At 40.8% G+C, this 21360-nt stretch overlaps 1 protein-coding gene across 1 annotated transcript in view; it reads right to left on the reverse strand.

Annotated features, from left to right (window-relative positions):
* The window catches only part of LOC126249579 (mitochondrial tRNA-specific 2-thiouridylase 1), a 120744-nt gene that overhangs the window by 77358 nt on the left and 22026 nt on the right, over positions 1-21360 (reverse strand). Inside the window, exon 2 of the mRNA XM_049951244.1 lies at positions 15476-15641. Coding sequence (XP_049807201.1) covers positions 15476-15641 — 166 coding nt within the window. The remainder of the gene's footprint in view (positions 1-15475; positions 15642-21360) is intronic.

A 21360-nucleotide genomic window follows, 5' to 3' on the forward strand; every position in this document is an offset into this window, starting at 1 on the left:
ACATCAGGGCTACATGTTAATATGGCAAGTACTGTCTCCGAGGCACTGAGGCAGTTACCACATGCGACTGTTTCATGTCTGAACCATGGCTCTATTCTGGCTTACAGTGTAGGAACTGCTGCTTTAGAAAATCAAGGATGGACCAAGCCTGTACAAATAATCTTAATTTCTAAATAGGGACAGTGCATTATTTGTAAAGAAAGAGGTTCCAACACTGTGACCTTCCTGGGGATGTTTTTGGAATTTACATTTCTTAAAAAATTATTTTAATGCTTTTCTGAGCATTTTAAAAGTGAGAATACAAAATTTGTTTCACATCACTTCAACTGCAGCAAAAGTTCTATCATACAACATCTCAAAATCTGTGGTTCTGACTTTTTTGCGTTACAGCTGGTATGGCACACCTGTGCATATCATCACAAATCAAGCAATGAACTGAAATACTGCAATCAGTCAGCCACCAGCTCTGAGGGGGGTCCCACGATGGTCTACAAATCTACACAGAGCAACAAGATACCACCTTCACACTCTGACGCCACCAGCTGCAACCCTGCTGTTCATTCTGAGTCTGATGCTGTGGACTTAGCTTCCTCCAACTGGCTGGACCCCTGCAGGGCCTACCTCAGCCACTGCTATCCTCCCACCCCGATGGTCTACAGTTCACACCCGAAATCATGCAGCCACTGAACTGTCATTGCTCGTGCAGACAAACTCCCTGCTGCCTGCTTCTACTCATGTGAGCGGACTCTGCAGAGTAAGGAAAGGTAGGGTGGCATCCTATATATTGACTTCTACGAAGTGCTATCCAAAATTTTTGGGACTGGTGCTGCCATCTGTTGAAAACCTTACCTTTGGACTAATGGTCACCATCACCCTCGAAGTAGTTCCCATCCACACGTACACACCGGTCCCAGCACTTCTGCCACTAGTCAAACGTTTTCTGGAAGTCGTGTTCTTTGAGCGTGTTTATCACCACCAGCGATGTTTCTTGAATCCTCTCTAGAGTGTAGAACCAAAGGCCTTTCAACTTGAGTTTCAGTTTTGGGAACAGCGTGAAGTCGCAAGGTGCCAAATCTGGCAAGTATGGAGGGTGGGGTACAACTGCCATGGTTTTTGCAAAAAGGTGAGCAAGGACATGTGACAGTGCGCGTTGTCATGATGCAGCAGCCAGTTCCTTGGACACCAAAGTTTGGGCCGTCGTCGCTGCACGTTTTCATGGAGCCATCACAAAGCATAACTGTAGTATGTGGAATTCACTGTTTGGTTGGGTGGGACGAATTCTTTGAGCACAAATCCCTTGGTATCAAAGAAAAAGATGATCATGCTCTTCACTTTGCTCTTCACCTGTCTCGCTTTTTTGGGTCTTTGAGAGCCCAGGTTCTTCCACTGGGACAATTGTTGCTTTGTCTCTGGGTCATGCTCTGTCCCCCAAACACTTGTTGAAACATTGCAAGGGTCGCCGTAGTACTTTTCCCGAGATTCGCACAGAATTTGATACACACATGCTGTTCTGTTTGCAGATCCGTTGTAAAATTGCGCCACACCAAAAACAGATTATTACGGAAATCACTGTGGACATGCAACACATCCTCCCAGGTGAATGCCACTCCGCACACTGACTCATCAGATATGCAGCTGTCGCCACCTAACAGTGCAAAGATCTACTACTCCTACTTTCCAGATGGCAGCACCAGTACCGAAAATTTTTGATTCCACCTCATACATACATTCACTTGTTTATTTTTTATGTAAGATAATTATCTGTCCCCTATCCCCTTCAACACCCCTCCCCCCTTTCTGTTTGGGATGTCCAGAAAAAAAACATGCTTTGAAATCAGATAATGACATTCACTAACTATAGCTGGATTTACAAAACGAATGTTTGTATCATATTTGACATATTTTAAAATAACTCTCCTTCTTATGCCTCTTTGTCTGCTTTCCTTCCCACTCCACCCCCCCCCCCCCCCCCGCCTTCACCCCCACCTTTGCCCACTCCCTTCAGCCCCTTCTTTCCCTGTTGTAAGAGATTTAATTACAACTTAGAAGTTACTAACTTGTGTTATATCTTTTTGAAGGGCAATAATTCTTTATGTGGGCTTTGGCTTCTATGTGGCACTCACACCAGTGTGACCAAGTAACAGTTATACTTCAACATCACCCACTTCAGTGGAGCCTGTTGATGTGGAATGCTGATTAAAAGAATAGTGCAATTTTGTCATATGAAGACATGGTTGGAGACTGTTGCAGTTGCTGATGGTGTTCCAAATCTGCATCGAGCGAGAGAAAAACGACTATCTGAATGCCTCAGTACGAGCTCTAATTTCCCTTATCTCTGCATGGTGATCATTGCGCAATTTGAAAGTAGGCGGTAATAATATATGTTCTACATCATCGGAGAAGATCGGACTTTTGGAATTTAGTGAGCAGCCCCTTCCATTTAGTGTGTCGTCCATCTGCAAGTGTGTCCCACTTCAAATTTTCTATGAGATCTGTAATTCTCTCGCGATGGCTAAAAGTACCAGTCACAAATCTTGCCGCTCTTCTTTGGACCTTTTTTATCTCTTGAATCAGATCCAGCTGATAAGGGTCCCATACAGATGAACAATAAGACTGGACAAACTAAAGTATTGTAAGCAATTTCCTTTGTTGAAGAACTGCATCGCTTCAGGATTCTACCAATAAACCACAATCTAGTGTTCGCCTTACCCGTTACTTGTGTAATCTGATCGTTCCATTTGAGAGCATTTCAAAAAGTCGCACCCAGATACTTGACGGATGTTACCGCTTCCAAAGACTGGGCATTTAATTTGTAATCGTACATTAATGGAGATTTTTTGCTTTGTTATACACAGTAGGTTACACTTCTAGTATAGAGAGATAACCGCTAGTCATTACACCAAGCATTTATTTTCTGCAAATCCTCATCGATTTGTTCACAACTTTCGTGTGATACTACTTTCCTGTAGACTACAGCATCATCAGCAAACAGTCTAATGCCGGTGTCAATACCATCAACCAGATTGTTTACATAAATCGTAAACAGCAGCTATTATGCTGCCCTGGGACACAGCTGATGTTATGCTTGTTTCTGTTAAAGTCTCCCCATTCAGGACGACATACTGCTCTCTGTCTGTTACAAAACTTCCTATCCAACCGTGTATGTTAGGTTAGTGTTGTTTAACGTCCCGTCGACAACGAGGTCATTAGAGACGGAGCGCAAGCTCGGGTAAGGGAAGGATGGGGATGGAAATCAGCCGAGCCCTTTCAAAGGAACCATCCCGGCATTCGCCTGAAACGATTTAGGGAAATCACGGAAAACCTAAATCAGGATGGCTGGAGACGGGATTGAACCATCGTCCTCCCGAATGCGAGTCCAGTGTGCTAACCACTGCGCCACCTCGCTCGGTAACCGTGTATGTCATCGGATAGACCATAAGTGCGCACTTTTTGGAGCAAGCGACAGTGCAGAACTGAGTTGAACACCTTTCGAAAGTAGAGGAATATGGCATCCACCTGGGAGCCGGTATCTAAAGCCTGTTGTACAGGGTGTTACAAAAAGGTACGGCCAAACTTTCAGGAAACATTCCACACACACAAAGAAAAGATGTTATGTGGACATGTGTCCGGAAACGCTTAATTTCCATGTTAGAGCTCATTTTAGTTTCGTCAGTATGTACTGTACTTCCTCGATTCACCGCCAGTTGGCCCAATTGAAGGAAGGTAATGTTGACTTCGGTGCTTGTGTTGGCATGCGACTCTTTGCTCTACAGTACTAGCATCAAACACATCAGTATGTAGCATCAACAGGTTAGTGTTCATCACGAACGTGGTTTTGCAGTCAGTGCAATGTTTACAAATGCGCAGTTGTCAGATGCCCATTTGATGCATGGATCAGCAAGGGGCAATAGCCGTGGCGCGGTACGTTTGTATCGAGACAAGATTTCCAGAAAGAAGGTGTCCCGACAGGAAGACGTTCGAAGCAATTGATCGGCGTCTTAGGGAGCACGGAACATTCCAGCCTATGACTCACGACTGGGGAAGACCTAGAATGACGAGGACACCTGCAATGGACGAGGACATTCTTCGTGCAGTTGACGATAACCCTAATGTCAGCGTCAGAGAAGTTGCTGCTGTACAAGGTAACGTTGACCACGTCACTGTATGGAGAGTGCTACGGGAGAACCAGTTGTTTCCGTACCATGTACAGCGTGTGCAGGCACTAGCAGCAGCTGATTGGCCTCCATGGGTACACTTCTGCGAATGGTTCATCCAAAAATGTGTCAATCCTCATTTCAGCGCAAATGTTCTCTTTACGGATGAGGCTTCATTCCCACATGATCAAACTGTCAATTTTCACAATCAACATGTGTGGGCTGACGAGAATCCGCACGCAATTGTGCAATCACGTCATCAACACAGATTTTCTGTGAACATTTGGGCAGGCATTGTTGGTGATGTCTTGATTGGGCCCCATGTTCTTTCACCTACGCTCAATGGAGCACCTTATCATGATTTCATACGGGATACTCTACCTGTGCTGCTAGAACATGTGCCTTTACAAGTACGACACAACATGTGGTTCATGCACGATGGAGCTCCTGCACATTTCAGTCGATGTGTCCGTACGCTTCTCAACAACAGATTCGGTGACCGATGGATTGGTAGAGGCGGACCAATTCCATGGCCTCCACGCTCTCCTGACCTCAACCCTCTTTATTTTCATTTATGGGAGCATTTGAAAGCTCTTGTCTGCGCAACCCCAGTACCAAATGTAGAGACTCTTCGTGCTCGTATTGTGGACGGCTGTGATACATTCTCCAGGGCTGCATCAGCGCATCAGGGATTCCATGCGACGGAGGGTGGATGCATGTATCCTCGCTAACGGAGGACATTTTGAACATTTCCTGTAACAAAATGTTTGAAGTCACACTGGTACGTTCTGTTGCTGTGTGTTTCCATTCCATGATTAATGTGATTTGAAGAGAAGTAATAAAAGGAGCTCTAACATGGAAAGTAAGCATTTCCGGACACACGTCCACATAACATATTTTCTTTCTTTGTGTGTGAGGAATGTTTCCTGAAAGTTTGGCCGTACCTTTTTGTAACACCCTGTATATCATGCACAAAGAGGGCCAGCTGTCCCTCACATGACAGCTGTTTCCTTAAAACATGCTGGTTTCTTCAGATGAGCTTCTCAGTGTCTAGAAAGTTCATTATGTCTGAACACAAAATATTTTCCATGATTCTACAACAAATCGATGTCAGTGAAATTGGCCAGTAATTATGTGGATCCGATTTTCTACCCTTTTTATAGACTGCTATGACCTGGGCCTTCTTCCAGTCTTGTGGAACTTTCTGCTGTTCAAATGATCTCATAGATGATGGATAAGAATGGTGCTATATTTGTAGCATAGTCAACATAAAAACTTACCGGGATACCGTCTGGGCCAGATGCCTTCCTGGCATCTAAGGATCTTAACTATTTTACAATCCCAGATACACTAAGCACTACGTCGGCCATCCTTGCGTTTGTTCGATAATTGAAAGGGGCAATGGTGCTGCAGTTCTCTACCGTAAATGAGTTTTTGAACGCTTGGTTTAGAATTTCGCTATTCTGTTGATCGTCATCCGTTACATTACCCGTACTTGTCAGCAAGAGAAGCTATTGAATTATTTGAAGTGTTCATAGACTTTACGCATGACCAAAATTTTTTGGGGTTATTTTTAGAATCTGCAGATAAAATATTGGTTTCATATTCATTAAAAGAATCTATCGTTGACCTTTTGACAGCTGCTTTCATTTTGCATGAGTTCTGTTTGTCAGCAGAGCAGTGACTATGTTTAAAATGACGGTGCAAAATTCTCCGCTTTCTCGGCAACTTCCTAATATGTTTGTTGAACCAAGGTGGATTCTTTCCCGCCCCTATATTTTTGCTAGGCACATATTTCTCTAGCATGTGGTGGACAATACCTTTAAATTCCGACCAAAGATGCTCAATATCTTTGTGCCCCGTGGTGAATGCTTAGAGCTGACTATGAAAATATTCATTAATGCAACTTCTACTGACATAGAAGCCACAACAACATTATGGTCGCTAACACCTTCTTCTAGATTAACTTTTTCAAAAAGATCAGATCTGTTTGTCGCCAAGATATCTAATATGTTCCCTTCTAGAATTGGTTTTCTAACCAACTGCTCAAGGTTGTATGTTGAGAGCACTCCTAGAGTAACTTCATATGAATCTTTGCTTCTTCCCCCTGTGATAAACATGTAATTTTCCCAGTCAATGGACACCAGATTAAAGTCTCCACCTATAACTAATGGATAATTTGGATATTTATTTCCTATGTACTCAAGAGTTTCCCTGAAACGTTCTTCAGCGTTTTTTTGCGGATGCTGGTGGTCTATAAAAACATCCTAATACTATGGTCACTCCTTGTCTGATTGACAGCTTTATCCAGACTATTTCACAGTCCGCCTCAGTATCAATGTCAATTGCATTTAAAAAGCTTTTAATTGCAATGAACACACCACCTCCCATAGAATCAGTCTTATCCATCCTAAACATTGTCCAATCCAAGTTCAAAATTTCACTGCTATTTATGACTGGTTTCAACCGGCTTTTGGTACCTAATACAATATTGGCATTACTACTGTTTATTTCGGAGAGTAACTCGGGGCTTTTGCTAGAGACACTTTGATAATTTACTAAAATGAAATTTAGCCTGTTTAAATCCTTTGAAATGACCTGTTTAGATGAACTAACAATTTTTACAGTTGGTGCACCCACAAAAAAAAAAACTATGTGCACGGCACAAGTACTGTGTTACCCATGAAGTTAAGCTGCTTCCTGTGTGTAGTGCACCCCTGATCTATCAAGGGGTGTCCTACAACGTTCCACCCCATAGCGTAGGTCGAGGAACCTACAACCATTTTCGTCATAGAGTTGACTGAGCCTCTGGTTTAGATTCTCAACACGACTCCAGACCACAGGACCCCAGTCCACCCTAGGTACAATGCTGCAAATTGTCAGCTTGGCTTCCACTCCTCGAGAGATGAAGGCTACCTTAATCAATTTAGCCAGACGTTGAAAGGACCCAAGGATTTCCTCGAAACCCCAATGACTGGCATCATTGGTGCCGACATGTGTAACAATCTGCAGCTGGCTGCACCCTGCATGCTCGATAGCCACCGGAAGAGCCTCTTCCACATCACGGATAAGGCCCCCCCAGCAAGCACACTGAGTAAACGTTGGACTTCTTCCCTGCCCTAGCCACTATGTTCCCGAGGGGCTCCATGACCCGCCTAACATTTGAGCTCCCAGTAACTAACAAACCCCTATCCCCACGTGCCTGTCCAGACCTTGCTGAAGGAGCAGCCACTATCCTGGCAGAAGGTGCATTCTGATTCGGCTCAGCCTCCCTCCCCCCCACAGCATCGGATAGCACACTGAATCTATTAGCAAAGTGCATGGGTTTTGGGAGGAGCCTGCATCCCCCATGCAGCCTTTGCCTTGAGGCTCGAGACCTCGACACAGTCTGCCACCCGCACTGAAGTGAGAATGTGCCAGCCAGCTCAGTCGCACCTGAGGTAGGCTCAGTGACAGAGCTGTGACATCCCCCCCTGCACATCTAGTACAGCAGAGGCTGCCCCAGGCACTCCATCCCCACCGCATCTCAAGGTGGCACTCTTGAGCCTGCTGACTGTGACCAACAAAGCTTCCAGCTGCGTTTGGACTGTGGCCAACTACTCCTGCATCTGCACACAACAGACACAGTCCCTATCCATCTAGCTAATATGTGATTTACTATAAGAAACTTAAGGAAACCTACTACCACACAAGGTTAACAACTACACTCTAGTTGGCAGAAAGGACACTCAACAATGAAAAACAATAAAGTAGTATGGTAGAAACTAGATCTGGAGCTTATTTTCCTGCTAGGGACTATCTAGTGAATATTATTAAAGAATTAAAGAGTAACCTACGATAAGCTATACCTACTGATTAGCCCTCATATTTATAATGTAAACAAACCATGCGAAAAAGACCTAAAAAAATTATAAAAATTGCTACCTTCAATGTATCGAGTCTAAATGACACTAATAAAGGTTGCATTGTACACTGACAGATGCAGGTACAAAATAAAACCTTTAGCTAACAATAAGAGTTCAGAAAGTAAAGCATAAATATGAACTCTACTCTACAAGACCCGATGGGCTTACAGTACATGATCACTAAAGCCCACAACAAGCTAAGGAATTTAAGCAGATGGCGAGGTGAGTTTTAGCTTTCTGCTAACTAAACCGTATGTAAGAAGGGCTGAGCAGTTGTATTATAACACAGATTTGCTCAGATATTGTAGTGTAACACTAATTTAACATGTATTTTATGTTAGCTTAACTGTTTACACTCGCAGGTTGTGCTAGTCAAACGTATACAAGTGAGGTTAGAATTCACTGTCAGTATCACTTTTCCTAATAAAATGTATAAAATCTGCTACCTTCAATGTATCGAGTATAAATGACACTAATAAACATAAATAGTGAGTATTGTACACTGACTTGATTGATAATTTCGTGTACTTAATGTCAGTTAAGAATGTAAACAAACGTTTGCGTACACGTGAAACTGTCCTAAACAGAAACTTCGCTTTTCCTATTCAGATGCAAATAAAAACTGAAACCTTCAATTTATCAAGTCTATCTGACACTAATGCATGTAAATACTATAGAATATACAGCAAAAACAATTAATTATAGCTAAATTACTTATCTCTTAACACAGCAAGCGAAATGTGCTCATAGCATAGTAGTTTTCATCCAACTATGAAAACAAATGCTCCAAACTGACATTTCACGTCGGTCACATCCCAATGCAAATCTGTAGTGCAACCATCTGTGTGGCGTGCTTATAATTATGTATTTATATTTTAGGACAACTAATCAATAAAAAATGCACCACATGTTCTAATGAAAGTATGAAATCCATCTGACGATGAATTGTAATGATTCGAAACTGGTATAATGGTACCTTCTGAATAAAGGAACCTAAAATAAATTTGTGGCTGGTTGCTGTCTCAACACCATCAACATTTGTTTTAAATAATAGTTGTTTTGTTGGATTGCCACAGCCAGTTTGCTGTAGATCTGTTTTCACTGCAATTTTATTTCTGGATAATGTTAATTAACCTCCATTATACACTGCCTCACAAAGAGAGAAGCACCAAGAAGACATGCTTAGATGTCAATATAACTTCATATCTGTACACACCATCAGCAGGTATTTAAATGATTAGAGTTGCAACTTTCTGTGACAAGTAGAAGAGCTACCAGAATGTATCAGTTTTATTCATGTTTAGTGTTGTTACCAGGCCTGGCAGGTGATACAAGGGAAGCAATAGGCGCCAGAAGTTGAGTGATCACTGTGAAGGACAAGGAGATACTGCATACTCATATGAAACAGTGTTATCATCTCCTGACAGAGTTTGAAAGGGGCCTCACTGTGGGTCTCATTTGATTGACTGGTCAAATCATGCAATATCCATATTTTTGGGGCATTTGTAGGTGACAATGTCTCGATGTTGAACTACTTGGGAATGTCAGGGCAGGTATACTTGTCATCACAGTTCTGACAACCACATCTGATCACAACAAGTGAGGATCACCATACTGTGCACCAAGCCCATTGCAACTCACATCTGTGTCTACCTTCTGAGAACAAGGAATGGCCTCCCTGCAAAATTCTGTGTCATCCCGCACTATGGTTGGAGACTAGCAGCAGCCAGACAAGGGAATTACCATCCTATCCATAGTCTGTTATTAACACAACATAAACGGCTGCACTTAGAGTGGTTCCATGTCCAGGAAGCATGGACTGCTGATGATAGGCACTCCATCATGTTCAGTGATGAATTGCAGTTCTGCACCCAAATGACCATCATCGGCAAGTGTAGTGGTGACCTGGGGAGATGTCCACTATTCCAGTTTTGAAGAGGTACAGCCGTGTTACTCCTGTGCATCACTGTGTGAGGAGCCATCGGGTATGATTTCATAACTAAAGTGATATTTGTATGATGTAGCTGCTTTGGGCACTGAAATAATTCAACAGCTCCACTTGAAAATTGGAGACTGGGTTGGGATTCAAACCCGGATAATCCACTTCTAGCGAACAATCGCCTTGACCGCCTCAGTCATCCAGGCTCGCTTCCCGTCCAAATCAAATTCCAAGTGCTGCTAACCACTGCTCTTGTGAACCCATTCATTTTCATGCAAATCATCATTTGTCCCCTTGTGGGAAAATGATGACACTACAGGCAATAGCAAAAGTGAACGGGGTCACAACATCAATCACTTGGGAATTTAACCTGGATGAGAAGCATGTCTGGATGGCCAAGGCCGTCAAAGTGACCATTTGCGAGAAGCAGAGAATCTGGGTTCAAGTCCCCATCCAGTCACAAATTTTCAAGTGCAGCTGTCAAATTATTTAAATGCCCAAAGTAGCTATGTCACGCAAATTTCACTTTTGTTTGAATGTAAGGCTGTGTAAGTCAATTGTTGGGTCCGTCCAAAAGAACAGACACCATACATATAATGGTATAATTTCAGGTCATGGCTGGTAGTGCTTTAGGAAACTCTGATGCCACTACACTAGGTCATGGGTATCTTGCATCCTCATGTGTTACCTTTCATGCAACAGTATCATAGTGCTATTCTTCAATAGGCCAGTGTTGGTCCACATATGACACATATCGCTGTGATCTCTCAGCATGATGTTGAGATATCCAGATCTATCCCTGATAGAAAATATGTAGGACATACTTGGAAACATACTCTGTTCCACTGCCAGCATCCAGGATATCAAGGACATGTTACAACAGGTGTGGTTCAGCTTGCCTCTAGTGAGGATACAACTGTTATACAATGCCTTTCCCAATCAAATCAGTCTGTATATCCAAGCTAGAGGGGGTGCAACATCATACCAGAAAGTGGGCTCAAATTGCCAATTTTTTCGTAAATTTGACTTGATATCTTAATCATCAGAATATCATCACACACTCTCTCAATCCGTGAAGTTTTGTTTTCTCCTCTCCTTTTTCATGTGTCACTTTTTTTTCCAGGCATTTTATTTTGAAACCCACCTCTGCACCTCAGTGGTCAGTGTACGTGGCTATCACGTGCAGGACCCAGCTTCGGTACCAGTACTGCCAACGATTTTTCCATGGTGGGAGATTGGTACCGGATGAACTCAACCTCATGATGCTTACTGAGGACCTATACTTAAATGAGAAGTAGCAGCTCCAGGGTCTGGGAAGTCAGCAACACAGTCAGGAGAGCAGTGGGCTGACCAAATGCCATCTACACTGCTTCTGCATAATGCAGAATGGCAGAGGATGACACAGAGGCCAATCAACATCTCTTGGGCCTTCAGGGCATGGACTAGGAGCTGGTTTCTTTTGTTGTATTTTGAAATAGCAAGCAAATTATCGATCATGATTATCCATAACAGCTTCTGCAAATATAACTAATTCTGTGGATTGTAGAATATTACCTCCTACTTTTCTGGTTTGCATTTTAAGACATTTCAAAATGGGCAACCATAAAGTAACAAGGCATATATGGAAACCACATACACAGCCAGTTGTCCACAAACATAGTTAAAATGTCAGAATTAAAACCGAGTGAAAAACTGACACACCCTTGTGGGAGACTGGTTCATGAATAAAAATAATTGAAAATTAGCATCCTACACGTATATTTAAAAATGGAATCACAGTAAAATATATGAGTTTTAATGTTCACACTTTTTATGCTTGGTTACTCATTAGGACAAAATTACAAGCAACCATGTCCACATAACAGACTAAAAACACAAATTAAAAGTCTGATAAAAATGAACAGGTCTGACATCACTTAAAACTCAAAATATAAGTGAACCCAAAAATTGTTTACACAGAGCAGGGCACAGAAAAAAAGGTAGCCATGTATTTCATTTGTTTCGTTCTCTGACAGACTGGAATAATTATCACCAAGGCGAAGCATACAATGCAACTAGCTGTGAAAAAACTTCATTCATTAGTAGAACTATTCTAACTCAAGAACACTAATTTATTGCTCAAACAGTACACACACATGGAAGACAAAGTACAATACAATTAGCAATACACAAGTGGCTGGCACAGCCTTGCGCTCCGGCCTATATAGACATTAATTCCCAAATGGCGCGCAGCCAGCAGGCTGCACACGCAATTGCTGTCGTATTAATAGGCTGGGTGGCTTCTAGTGGCTGAATCAAGCACAAACTTCACGCACAAACTATGTAGCAGTACACACACAAAACTGGTAGTTACAGCAAGAACCTTCTGAGATAGGATTCTCTACCATCTGTGATTTGTTATCCCACTGCTATGGACAACACACACACAGATCACAGCAGCCCAACTACAGTTCAATCAATGCTAGAAATGCCCTGCATCCGAGAGGACGACACTTAGCTGTTGAAGTGTTACAGGTAGACTATTACATATGTAATGAGCTGAACACTAACCAGAAGTGTCTATAATGAACTAAGGAATCAACTTGTTCTAGATGAAGCAACAGAATGAATTCCGTGGGCCGAATTCTTTGAGGGGGGAAGAGTGTAAAGACATGAGCCTATGCATACGGACACTATGCCATCAAATGGATCACTTGCGGCAATATACTGACCCAGCATTGCGACATAGCATTCACCAGGCATCACTATTCACCTGCTGGCCAGTGCCAAGATGGTTATCAAAGCTAGGAGGCACTCTGTCATGCAGCATGGAGTCAATTTTTAAATAACCACACAAAAGATGGATGGACAACAACACTGACTGACAACAAACTGTAGCATGTTTTGCAGGTGGTGTCATACTGCAAGAGGTGATTCTGCTGCTGCAGCACACACAGCAGATTCAGGGACAATTCAGTATGCACTAATTACCATCCTAATGGCCTCTTGGAAGACCACGACAAGAATCTTCAATGGAATGCTCTTGTCAGTACACACATGGAGGCAATGTCCAATTTGAAAAAGATCAGAATATTTCCCCAACGAGCTTCATCATCCACTGGATGATGGGGTGACACATAAAAGGAATTATCTTTATCCGTTCAAAGGTTTCAACTCACGTGTCACTGGCCTTAGAGTTTGTTGGACACACACACACACACACACACACACACACACACACACACACACAAAATCGATCTTTGTCGATGTTTTTGCTAAATTCAATTATATTCGAGTACAACAAAAGAACCAAATTACCAATAAAATTTCTTTTTATCCCTATGCTTTGCTTTCTGGTATGGTGGAGAGGGCACAAAGATAACAGCAATGGCTTTTGGATGTGTTAGCTCCTTCACAAAAATTTCAAACCAAGTAACAGTATTTTCTGCCAGAGAATTCTGCCACTGTGAAATCTACACATATCAATTTCTCTATTTGCTTAACTTTTAATGTTATTGGCACCTTTTCCTTTCTTCAGAGAAGATATCTACAACTTATAGAAGGTAAGACATATAGTTAGCTTTTTTAGCATGTTTTTAATAACTCACTTTCTTATCTGTCTGTCTGTGTGTGTCTGTCTGCTCAGTACTGTTTTCTAGGCAGTTTTGTTTTTCATAGGATGATGGCCGCAGCAGTCTGGCCTAAGTAAACCCTTGTCTGCAACATGCTCACTGTCTCTGTAAAAGTCTTTATGCTCTTTAGCATGTGCCCACCTCATAGCATGTGCCCGCCTCCCCTTTCCTCCTTATTGAGGTGTCGTGTTCAAAAACTGCTAATATTGACACTAATGTCACTCCTCATGTTGAGAGACAGACTGCCCTAACGGGATATGCCTCCATCATGATGCACACTACCATTCTTCCCCCAGCCAGCCCTTGGGCTGGAGCTCCAACAGTGTTAACAAAATACATGTCTCTCATCTTGGTCAGATTGTGTCACTCCACTCTTGTGCAGCTACAGCTGCATCTGGCCTCGAAACTTGTGCGCACACCGGCTCTATCTAAAGCTGAAGTGTAACCTCTCCTGTGTTCCTTCCCACTCCAAAATATTCACTCATGTTTAACTTACTTTCTTGTCGGTCTCTTCAGTAGGAGTTTGGGTGGAGGTGAAAAAGATTGGCAAAGCATGGCATGCTGCAATGCAGGAGATATACCTGATGAACAGAGAGAAGAGGGGAAAAGGAGAAAGGTAGTGAGAGGGAGAGCATGAGATGGACAGAGAGAGGGGGCAAGAGGAGATGGACAAAGAGAAAAGGGGGAGGAGGAGACGGACAGGCACAAAGGGGAGGAGGAAATGGACAGAGAGAGGGAGTAGGAAGAGATGGACAGAGAGAGGGAAGAGGAGATGGGCAGAGGAATGTCGGAGGAGGAGATGAAAAGAAAGGGGGGGCAGGAGGAAATGTACAGAGAGAAGGAAGAGAAGGAGAGAGGGAAGAGAAAGAGACAGGCAGAGAGATGGACAGAGCGACGGGGAGGAGGAGATGGACAGGAAGTGTGATACAGAGGAGATGGACTGACAAGGAGGAGATGGACACGAAAATGGTGGAGGAGGAGATGAACACAGAGACTGGCAGGAGGAGAAGGAGATAGGCACATATAGGGAGGAAGATGGCGTTAGTCGGAGAGAGGGGGGAGGAGATGGAAAGAAAGAGGGAGCAATGGGCATATGTAGTACATAATAGTATAGGGTTGAACCACTTGTACATCAATTATGTATAGCTTGGGCATCACATTTTTTTGTTTTAAATCTTAGAAGTATTTTCACAGCTATTAACAATTCACATCCACAAATTTTCAAGTCTATCTGTAGGCAGTTAAGAACCTCTATGGGACTAAGAGAAATGATTTTATACTTTTTGATCCAACGTGGAAATATGTCTTATTAAAAATTTATGTTTATTTAAATAATTATTAGAGTACCAAAAAAATACTGTTATCTTTGTGACAGTTTACTGAAAGTTTCTGTCACCTATTTTGAGGAACCAGCCTATTTCCTCATGGGTACAACTTTTTTCAATTACACAAGTGTAATTAGACACATTTGTGTGACAAAGGTTTCTTTCCAAAATTAATTAATTCTAGTTTGTAACTGGGGCATCAACCTACACTACAAGTGATTTAAAATCTGGAGTTGACATATGACTGCAGGAATTTTCAAGGCCTTGCAGGTCGTCTTTGCTTTAGTATAGGCTATTCATCTCATTTAATCCTCTAGATACCTCACTAACATTACCTTCTGCACCTTTTTCTTCTCAAGGAATAAAGGGCATTGTTCACTTATTTTTGATCATTTGTGATAATTTAAAAGTGCATGCTCAAATGGGACTCAGCTCTGCTCCGCCCCCCCCCCCCCCTCCAACTCTTATGTGATTTACTTCTCACATTGGCCTTATTTCAACCAAACTATCCATACAAAGTAATGATTCCAAGAAAAATTACCTGAACACATCAATCCAGTACTCTTTGACAAAATTTACACGATGAAATGGGATTTGTAGCTTGTTACAAACCCATTCTGCATCCTCTTCATCTTTCTGGGATGTACAGGCACCAGTCTCATCTATTACATCCCAATTCTTCATAAAAACTCCGTGTACATCATAACCTGCAGGGATAAAATAAACAATAGTAGGAAAAAAAGGGAAACTGTAAAACAACCTATTTAGTTAAGAGGCCTAAGTACTGAATAACAAGAAAGTCAATTCTGAATTAGAGTGTGTTTTCTTGGCTTTGTTGACTGTGACCCAAAGATGGTCTAAATCAACAAAATCATTTGCAATGAGCTGAAATGTTATGGCTTACAGCACAGTTAAGAGAACATGAACTACACTCATATGAGTGGCAACTATCAGGGAGCTCAAGCACAAATACCACAAGAAAATCAATTTGTTATTTTTTTCTCCTTGCTGTGCTCATTCATTAAGTCTTTGTTGTGTCCATGCTGCAGATATCTGTGAGGATCCAGTCACTCTTTCGAAAACATAATTTTTTTTCATTCTAGTCCCCAAGGACAAAAAGTTTTAAGGGACCTGCACACGTTCAATATGTATTGACAATACTAGTTCGTCAAACTATCAACATATTGAAGCGACCACACACCTTCAATAATATTGACAAAAACTGTCATCTGGCAACACGATTTCATGAGGGTAAGGTGTCGAGTGCCCAGAAGAAAGCATGTGCTGCAATTATATTAGCTATCGCCTGCAAGCAACAGAAAACAATGAGAAAGAGGAAATGGGTCCGAGATTGGTTGAAAAAAAGGGGCCACTGGTCACATGTTAATTTTCTGAATGAAATCAGAATCATGGACCCAAAAGATTTTATACATCATTTTCTGATGAGTTCTGCAATGTATGACAAGTTATTAGTGTTGGCACAAGATAAAATAAAAAAGCAAAATATGTTAATGACAGATGCAATTGCATATGACACAAGAGATTAGGATTAACTTAGAGATGTCTGGCAACAGAAAGACCACTCTAATGCTTGAAGTTTAGTTCAGTAATATCAGCAAGCACAATTAGTAAAATTTTATGGAAACCTATGAAGCAATTATATCTGCCTGGCAAGGACCTGTTCAGGAAATTAACATCAAACTTTTTGCGCTTTCTGATAATTTGGTGAAACTGACATGCATTTCCCAGACATCTTACTAGTCACTGCAGATATATGGCGTATTTTTCGTAATGGGAGTGTTTTGCAAAACTGCTGTGTGACATAACAATCTATACTATACTTCCAAATTACTGAAATAATCCATGTTATAGATAATCCTCCATGAATCATCCTGAAGTGGCATATACAATGATTACCCTTGCACAAGCCTATTAAAAATTTTTTGTGTTATAAGACTCCTCAAAAATTGAACCTAAGGTATGATATATACCATGGCAAATTGAAAAAAATAAACTGTGCACACTAACACCACACGGCTGGTTCATGAAGCTGTGGCAACATCTAAATGAAGAATATTGTCAAACAGTCAATATTTGGCCTAAAACGTTCACTGTGTATTGAAAATATTGAGAATATTTTGAGGTCCATCAATACTGGTCATCAATATTTCTAGGACTGACAATACGTCAATACAAGCTCTCAGGTGGTCAGTATATTGACAGTTTGACAATAATATTGAACATGTGAGGGCTCCTTTAAAAGAAAATATTGGATCAACCCTTCATAAACTGCTGGAAACGAGATGGTCTGTGTGGATTGATGCCATGTGTCCACCTGCTATGCATTTGCCAGAATTACAAAGGGCAGTTGAACTTCCTTTTAATTTGACTGCAGGGGCATGTGCTGAACTACGTGAGATTCAGAAATATTTGGAATCATGTCAGTGTGTCTTGATGTCTTCAATGTGGTACAAAGTATTAGCTGCAATACACATAATAATGTACTTCAAGCCAGGGAAGTGACAACAGATGCTGAAAATGACCATATTACTAGTCTAGTGGAAGAATGAAGTAAACTGAAAAATAGCTGGGATACTATTTACACAAAATCTTGCAAGGGAGCAGAAAATTTTGGAATCTCTCTAGACTTAAACATAAAGACTCACGGTACAGAGAAATGGTAAGGCAATAGAAACCACTCTGTAGATGAAACGCCCGGCGAAGATTTCAACTGGAGCCCAGAGGACAGTTTTAAACTAAATGTTTTCAATGTTATTCTAGATACAGTTGTAGCAAACTTAACTATAAGATATGCTGCCACAGACAACATTATGGACACATTTGATTTCTTATGGAACTAAGTAAACCTAGACAATTTTACACAATCAGCAAGCATAGAAAACATGGGATCTATGTACAGTATAGATGTTAATAAGCAGGATTTGAATCGAGAAATTTTGCAATCAAAGAAGATTCATGCAGCTAATTTTGGGTCTGAGCCACTTCCCCCTCTGGTCTTCTCAACACTAATTTTACACCAAACATTAAGCCTTTCATTCGCGTTGATCTTCCTCCTGTTCTTCGTATATTAAGAAAATGGTTTGTCAGTTGTTACAACAGCTGTACCATAATTCTTATTTGGAATTACACCAATAGAAAAGGTACGAAAGCTGATAATATCTCTCTCATTATAGCTCTCCAATCCTCCAAGTGGCGAATCACCTCCTTGTAGTATAGCAATCGTAAACCATGAATTACCACTCACTACCTCTGTAGTAGTACAAGAATGGCTGTCTTCACTTAGACGCTACAGCTACGCAAGGCGGGTGACCTTGAACGAGCTTCGCCTGGCTGCCGCCAGAGCTTGAGGATCGCGCTCTAGTTTTAACAGAGCGCAATCCGCTGGAAAAAATAACTTCCGGTGCGGCACCGCCCATACGATAGGGTGCTGATTGGCTGGCTGTGCGCTTATCAGCAGGCGCTTCCGCTACAGAGGCAGCAGCACGCTCAGTCGACTCGAGGCAAGAGACAGCCATGCCTTACCGAAGGAGAACATATGCTAGAACGAGACTACCAGTGTACAAGAATGTTGATACATTTGATCTTAAACCAAAGCAGACTGCTCAACAACTACTACTTGGAGGACCTATTACTTTTGTTGGATGCAAGATATTTTTCTTGTACTACTACAGAGGTAGTGAGTGGTAATTCATGGTTTACGATTGCTATACTACGAGGAGGTGATTAACCACTTGGAGGATTGGAGAGCTATAATTAAGTTAATAGCATGTTTCCATATATAATGGTAGCCTTATTATTTTCTGCACTTTGCCTGTTACTGTTGCCCAAGCAGAGCAGGCATCCAGTGCTCTTGCAAAAGTTAAGAACTGTTTGAGAACTGTAATGGGGCAAGAGTACCTTGTCACATTAGCTATGATTACAATAGTCAGAGTTAAGCCTCCTCATTAGATTACAGTAGGATTATAAAAGAGTTCGCATCTAAAAAAGCTGGAAAGAGTATATAATTTTGTACAGTATCAAATGAATGTAAACTGCAAGCATTGAAAATGTTTCTAAAAAATGTCATTGTTTCACCTTTCGTATTAAAACTTTCTGACTTTATCAAAAAAAAAAAAAAACTGAAATTAAATTGAGAAAAAATATTGGGGGAGGGGCCTAAGAACTCTTACCTGGAGCCCAAAAATCCTAGTACTGGCCCTTTGTGTGTGTGCCTGTTGATGTCTCAATGCTCATACAATTCCGTGAGTGGTCTCCTTTAGTCCTAAATTATTCACATTCTGCCAGAATGTTCCTACTATATTTACATCAACAAGTAAATAAAAATAATGATGATGATGGCAACAACAACAACAACAACAACAACAACAAGTTTTATGTTAGATCATAAAACTTTCAAACTATGTGTTGTGTTACATTATAAAATAGTGAGTGCAGAGACTGATAGCGAGAAATGAACAGTGTAGCATTAGCCCATTACATTATTAAATAACTTACTAGTAAAACAATATGATACATTTGGGATAAATCAATTGAGGTAGCACTGGTTTAAACAGACAGGCCTTGAATTCAGAAGGATGGAGATGTCAATCTACATTTGGCCATTCTGATTTAGGTTTTCTGTGGTTTACCTAAATTACTTCAGATTCTTACTATAAGGCCACAGATGACTACTTGACCCATCCTTGTCAAATTAGATCGGTAAGAATGTAGACACCTGTATATGTCAAATACATTACTCTGTTGTTCTTAAACTGTAATGCTTTTACATGTCCAATATCCTTCAAAAAGTGATAGATAAATGAAACTACTACTACTACTACTACTACTACTACTACTACTACTATTACTGCTACTACATAAGGCTCATTCCACATCAAAACACGCTATAATTCAAGGATTTGTAAACTCTATTTCAGATTTTCACAAAACTATGCACATTTGCTTATACTTATAACACAGGAAACTCATTTTCATCTCAGACTAAAACTTTATTTTATATCAAATTTTAAATGTAGTGACATTCTGATAACCTGTCTCTGCAAGGATGTCAATGCAAAATGGTACTTATCTACATAACTGCCCATAACCCTGGTGTTTATGGAGCTTTTGATTTGATTTTTTTTTCTTCAGAAGTAAGGCATATAGTCAACAGATATCCATTTATTCAAGCAGTAAAGTCACAAAGAAAATTTTTAAAAAAATATTAATGTATGTCAATTTTCGATTTCAGGAAAATTGCGAGGATGTGGAGAAATGCTTGTGTCACATTTCTCCAACCTGCTGGGAACCCAATTTTGGTCTTAAATAATCGCCTACATTTTAAGCTTTCTAATAAAATAAAAATTTTAATGGGTCTTCTGCTAATTGACACACATATCTGAAATCAAAATACTGTTTGGTGTGATGGGAACTGGTCATCCACTCACTGTCTCACTGCTTCAGATACAAGGGTATCAAATTAGCATATTTAAGTATAACCCATTCTAGGTAGGCTAGTTGACTATAAGTGTGAAAATTTATTTCCTTTCATTTGAATAGATAATATTACTTAAAAGTATTTGAAAGTCATCAGAGAACTTGTGAAGCTTTCAAAAAACACAGACACACAGTCCAAAAATCTTTGAGGTCAGTTTGCTTGTCTTTGTCTAAAACATTAAGTGCAAAAAGAATCTATGTAAAACCAGGCTAAAAACTGTGCACAACATGTCACAAGATTTTTGAACAGAAAACTAACATCAGTGATAAGAAATGAAAGTGATGCCACAGATGACCCAGAAGTGAATTTCATGAATCAGTACTAAAAAGACAAAGTATTGAGGATGCAAATAAAACTTTATATGATATTGGGTGCTCTCCCTTAACACTTCACTCCATTCCAAATCACAGCAAGGCTACATATGGCAAAAAGAAGCTAGAAACAGTGAAGCATGTTTTGGAAAGAAAAGTGTGTCGGGCATTGATTGCAGTACTGAAGATTTTGACTGCAGAGAAGAAAAATTTGATGATGAAATTGTTAACAAAGCCCAAGATTTTGATGCCATGATATTGTTAATGAAATAAAAAAGTGGCTAATGTAAGAGTACCTGAAAAAACTCAAATTTGAACTTTAACTCTGCCCTCTTGGTCAAAAGAAAACTGTCAGAATTCAATGTGAGTGAGTATGTGGTTTGACAAGCAAGGAAACTGAAAACAGAAATAGGTGTTTTATCAATCCCTAAACCAAAAACGGGGAAGTTGTTGCTGAAGTGGTAAAGATTGTCACCGATTTCTACCAAAATGACAAATATACTTGAATGTTACCAGGAGCAAACGACAAAGTTAGAATTCAGGAGAATGTGTATATGCAAAAAAGACTCATCCTTTGCAACTTAAAGAGAACTGTACTCCTTTCTAAATTTTCTTCAC

The sequence above is a fragment of the Schistocerca nitens genome, chromosome 3, assembly GCF_023898315.1.
Source record: "Schistocerca nitens isolate TAMUIC-IGC-003100 chromosome 3, iqSchNite1.1, whole genome shotgun sequence".
NCBI classification, from domain to species: Eukaryota; Metazoa; Arthropoda; class Insecta; order Orthoptera; family Acrididae; genus Schistocerca; species Schistocerca nitens.